The sequence below is a fragment of the Pygoscelis adeliae genome, unplaced genomic scaffold (assembly GCF_000699105.1).
Source record: "Pygoscelis adeliae isolate BGI_AS28 unplaced genomic scaffold, ASM69910v1 Scaffold389, whole genome shotgun sequence".
NCBI classification, from domain to species: Eukaryota; Metazoa; Chordata; class Aves; order Sphenisciformes; family Spheniscidae; genus Pygoscelis; species Pygoscelis adeliae.
The window spans coordinates 360,240-365,812 of NW_008825568.1; the positions used below are offsets into that span (position 1 = coordinate 360,240).

A 5,573-nucleotide genomic window follows, 5' to 3' on the forward strand; every position below is an offset into this window, starting at 1 on the left:
TATTCTTCCGTTGTGCTTTTGTGTTCAGCGTTTCCTGTCTAATGATAAATGCTGCTTTTGCGGTTCCTATGAGTATTCCACAGGCTGAACAGCTCAGATTTATAACTAGTATTATTAGATGAGAGAAAAAAATGCCTTTTCACTCAGTGGTTTTGAATATGCAGTGTATATTTCGTAAAGCATCTCATACTGGCTTTTAGCAAGAAGATATTCTGAAATTGGATGGTTTTAGCAGTGACTGTTTCATGCTCTTTGCCACGTTAGAGTTCTCCCATGCATGCTATTTCATACAATTATTATCAGGTTTTCCCAAACTTTTTTTCAGAACAGCGTCTACATTTTAAGTAGAGAGGCACAGAGATTTGGTTATTTTTCATTTTCAAATACATTCTCCTACTCCACCCTTCAGTTTCTTTACATTCAAGTGTAGTCGAGTCTAAGAAGCTTTATTGGGAAACAGAGATGCTAGAGACATAGCATTGCAGCGGAGTGCGATGCCATACAGAGCCTGAGTGAGCTTTGATACTATACAGTATAAATTAGTCAGCTTGGATTGACTGTAGCAATAAATATTTTTCAAATTAAAACATGTATTGGAGACAAAGTCCATGGATTTTTACATGGCTTTTTAAGGTTTTTCAAATCACCAGCAGTCAATTTAGTTGCTCTAAACTTTAAACCTAAGGGCCTAATTCTGACAAAATCTTTTCATATTTTTTCATTACTTTCCTATGATCGTGATGGTTTTTCTTAGCAGGCTTGTTAGTAAAACACGTAACTGGGAACCAAGCAAAGCTACATTCAGATGCTTCCTTTTTTTAAATGGCGCAATATTATGAGATGGCCTGTGAGAACAACTCCACCTTCTTTATTTTTCACTTGGGCTGACTACTGTATGTGGTCAAGTGTGTCCTATTCCTAACTTCTGAAAAGGCCAAGGGATCATTCTCTCTCCCACTTTCTCACGCTACTTAGTAGTCCCCAATTCTTAGTTGACATTTCAGTATCATGTTTGTCTGGAAATTACTGGAAGTTGCGTCTTCTAAGTGCTCTAGAGTACTTCGCTCGACTTCTCCACCAGTCAAGAATCCACAGGGTAGAATTAGTTCCTGACAGGATTAATACATCTTACATCTTGACCTTTCTTGCGTTGTTCCTTCTGGTAAAAACCCTATAAATAGTTGCAGCTTGGATTCCTGGACCCTTCCTGCCCCTGTGCGCCGCTAAAAATGGAGGAACTCTGGAAAGGGGAAAATGCTCCAACAACAGAAAAGTAGGACGTCAGAGAAAACCAGATGGATGTTACTTCTGTGTGGCCATGATCTTCTGCAAAGACTGGCAGTTCTCCTCTTCCGTTTTGAGTCTAAGGAACTTGAGAGCTGTGCATAACGTGGTAATTTTGCAGACAGAACTCTCAGGCTTTCCTGCAATCCTGAGCTGTAGCAAAGCAGCGGCTCGTGGGATGATGCTCTGTTGCTGCAGTGTAATGCTTGCTGCTGCAGTCTCAGCCCTTACTTGCTAATGTATGTCAGCGTGTGACTGAGGAACTTAAATATGCCAACAGTGAAAATGTTTGAAGTTACCTGGTAGCATTTGTGTAGGCAGAAGGGGATCAGATCTTTTGCAATGACAGAGCGCTTTACTCATTAATATAAAACTGTTAAAATGTGGGGGTTTATGGTTTTTTTTCCCCCCTTCTGTGATGTTTTTACAACTCTCTCTCAAAAAAAATATTGAGAACCGTATATTGTAATGAATTCGTGGATCATTATTATTCACAGAAGGCCTCGTTTGTGAAGCAGTTCTGCAATATTTCTAATTTTGAGATTGTATTGAGATGTTCCTGGATGTGCAATAGATTAATAATTCTTTATGATGCATCTTATCATTTTCTACCTCTGTTGTGACATCCTTTTTTCTTACATATCAAAATTTAACAAGTAACATACAAAGAAAGATGGTTCTGTCCATGTAGCAATTGAACCTTGACCTCACTGCTAATGCGACAGAACTTTCTTTTTGAAAGAGATTTGGGTTTTGGTCATGTCAGAGGATGTGTGGAACATACAACATATGGAATTCAATCATTTAGCTTTTACCTGGGCAAAGCTCCCACTGATTCTGGTTGGGCTGCAGCTTTGCCTGTGATTAGAGAAGTTGAAAGGCTTTACAGAACAGGCCTACAGAGCGCATAGCCCGTGGGATCATATAGCCTGCAAAGTGAATTGTTTAATTTTGGCATGGTGCCTTCCTTGGTTGGCTGGTCAGCTGAGGAGCTGTGAAGCCTGCCCTTACCGTTTCTTGGCTTGGCCTCTGTATAATGGTTTTAGTTCCCCAAACTGTTCATCCAGTGGGGACTGAAAGTGGATAGGGAGAGAGAGGAGACGCAAACCCGTGGAAGAGAAAAAACTAATTGATAATTAAGTTTAAAACTCAGCTTCAGCCTTTTGTTTAATATTGCATCCCTTTCTGTGATGAGTTGATGCAGAAGGTTGACAGCGTGGGAGTTCCTTGTTAGACAGCTGTAGCCCTCTTAGCTGTGGTGCTGGTAAAGGATTTACTTTAGTTCACAGGTACGATGTAGCTCAGCCCTGGTAAGGCACAGGGCTCGCTTCGCACCATCAGTTGATGTCTATGATGGAGGTGAACGACTGGAGCATTGGTTGAAACTATGCACCACAGAGCCAGAAAGTGTAAATCCTGCTTTTTGTAAAATAACCTTTATTTTTGAAGTGGCTAGTTTAGACAACAAGATTCTTCAAAAAGTTAGTATCAACTGCTTGCTCTTCAGAGAGCATTGTTAATGCCCAACCCCTTGAGAAGATCTAATGTGTAAGTCGGCAGCCCAAAGTTAAAGGTCACTCCTGGGGTGGGGGTGGGGGATATCTAAGTCTCTGCCATGTTTATTCACCAGAGTCAAAGACAACTCGAGCAGATGCTCATGCTTTCAAAAGGCTGGCAATAATTCTGCAATTTGCTTCCCTGTTGTGTATTTTGTGATTTTTATCTTTTGACAATGGTTTTGTTTTGTAGCCCTCGGTCCCAAGCTAAAACGTCCCAACACACAGCATCACAGCTTTCTGCACTGAGCTACGCTAGTCACAAAAGCCGGACACTGATTAGAAGTATAAGGGGAGGAGAGAGAAGGATTGAGAGAAACGTAAGTAACCTCAGCAACAGTAGGGCAGTAACGGGAAAAAGGATAACTATGGGAAACCAGAAAAGAAAACAGAAGAGAACGCATACAAAAATTCAGAGCAAACTGAGCAACAGGAACAGCAATAAGAAAGCGAGAATAAACAGTAAAGGGAAGAGGAGAAGCAGGAACAAGACAGAGTAAGAGATAAGGGAGAGCATGGATCAAACAAGAAACAAGTGGTCCCGAAATAGTCTGAGCTCTAATTCCTATTACACCAGAAGTTCTCTCTTCAGGCTCAAGGTTACGAGGTAAGTATATAAATAATTTTTCTAGCTGTCCCAGGAGAGGAAGAAGAGGAGAGGAGGAGCTGGGGTAGATTTTTCTTTTGAGTAGTCTCTACTTTTAATCTTTTGTACCCAAAAGCAGTCACACTAGCCCTCTGAATTCAGCAAGACAATAGATGGGGCCACAGCCCGAAGCGCCACCTGTTTATTTTTTTTTCTCTTTAACTTCAACTTTAAGGATCTCTCCTTCTTCTGTTTTGGGGGATGGAGACATAGTAATGATCAGTGACTCGTTAGTGGTTCCTCTGTGCAGAACTGCAGGTGGTTTAGGCTTAGCGCCTGCATTCGGCTCTTCCTTTTGTGCAGGGGGTGCAGATGAGGCCGCAGGCTCCACGGGTTTGGTCTCCTCTTGTTTAGGCTTATTTTCTGCTTCAGCTTGAGTTTCCTGGAAACAAAAAGTTAAATGTTTTCTAATGCTGCAGAAGAAATTCAGGAAGTAGTTCTATTCTGTATATGCAGTGGAAAGGCACAGCATGGATACTGTGCTTAATGGTATGCAACGTATGAAATTTGTATTTAGATGCTGAAAATGAGGTTCTAAATGAAAAATGTGATTTCAGAACCAGAATGTCAACATAAAACCTAGGACAAGCTTGTAGATAGCAATAGTATCTGTTTCTTATTAATACAGCAGGATGAAACAGGCACATTTTGGGGCACACAACCCTTCCTTAGGTCTTGCCTTCCTTTATGTCCTTACACTAGTACAGAAAGAAAAAGTGTTATGTAAATCTTGACATATTGCCCGGTGCCACGGTTCCTTGGCCAAGCCTATTTCCTATTAAGTTCACAAATACACATGAAATTGAGCAATGTTTCTGTTCCAATCATAGTGTTGTAGTCATTTGTGTAAGCAAAGATCTTTATTTAACTTAAATAAATAAAACCACTGCCAGTTCAGCTATAAAGACAGAATTCTGCCACCTTTGGGTAAATACGTAGAACTGAGCAGGTTCTTATTAACATTTCTCAGAACAGAATACAATGTGGGAATTATTTTTCATCAACTAAAATAACAGTTTTTTCGTAAGTGCCATATATTAGAGATTTAATTAGTTTTAGCTGTGTGGGCTAAGCTTTAAGTTTTGTCCTCAGGATTTGTGACAACCAAAGATCTGACTTTGAATTGGAAAGTTCACTGTGTGCTTGAGTCAACTGGATCAGATTACTGTGTTAGGATATTTCTGTATTTACTGTTGTTTACATAAAACTAGAAGATCAGATGCCCTTAGGGTCTTCGTAATGTCTATTTTATCCTTACTTTCTTTGAGGATTTTTGTTTGCTTGCTTTTTTCCTTGCTTTTTCTTTGCTTTTGTTTTCTCTGCTCTGCATGGAGTCCAGGTCCAGGAAGATTTGAGCCAAATTTTAGAAGTAGTGTTTACAGAGATTAGGTACAGTGATTATATCTCAGCTACTGGCAGTTTTTGCCATTGATTGCAGTAAGACTACATTTTCATCTACTCTGTTTGCCCAGGTCCTCCCAGTATCTTTACTGTTTCCCTCTTCAGCACCTGAAATTAACTACTCTGTTTTCTGTAGCATTACCTGAGTGTCTTGTTCTGTCTTCAGCTGCAGCAGCCTAGAAAGGCCTTCTTTTCCTTTACCTCCAAGTATCGCTTTAAACAGTTTTGGAGTTTCCTGTTTCTGCCCAAACAGACCGGCCAAGCCCCGTGGTTGTTGCACTGGTGGTCCTGGAGCAGGTTTCCCCTTCTGCATCAGCAGCACCCTAGAGACAGGAAGGTATGAGAACACGCAGCAGTGCTGTGAAACCGAGCAAAGTTCCTGCAAAGCTAAACTGTCACATTCATGGATGAAAATCTGGCAACTTTTCCAGCAAATTTTTTTTTTTGTCCCAGGTCCAGTGGCAAAAGCAAAGCTGGAAAGGATAAGGGCTTTACCCTAGGCTCTGGTAGAGTTGGAGGCTACCGTTCTAATGTGCAGTTAGAATCATAGAATCATTTAGGTTGGAAAAGACCTTTAAGATCATCGAGTCCAACTGTAAACCTAACATTGCCAAGTCCACCACTAAACCGTGTCCCTAAGCACCATGTCTACACGTCTTTTAAATACCTCCAGGGATGGTGACTCC

At 40.8% G+C, this 5,573-nt stretch overlaps 1 protein-coding gene across 1 annotated transcript in view; it reads right to left on the reverse strand.

The window, feature by feature from the left end:
- Positions 1-3,628: 3,628 nt before the first annotated feature.
- The window catches only part of CNGB3 (cyclic nucleotide gated channel beta 3), a 39,537-nt gene continuing 37,592 nt past the window's right edge, over positions 3,629-5,573 (reverse strand). The window contains 3 exon segments of the mRNA XM_009332525.1: positions 3,629-3,858; positions 4,745-4,810; positions 4,978-5,210. Coding sequence (XP_009330800.1) covers positions 3,629-3,858; positions 4,745-4,810; positions 4,978-5,210 — 529 coding nt within the window.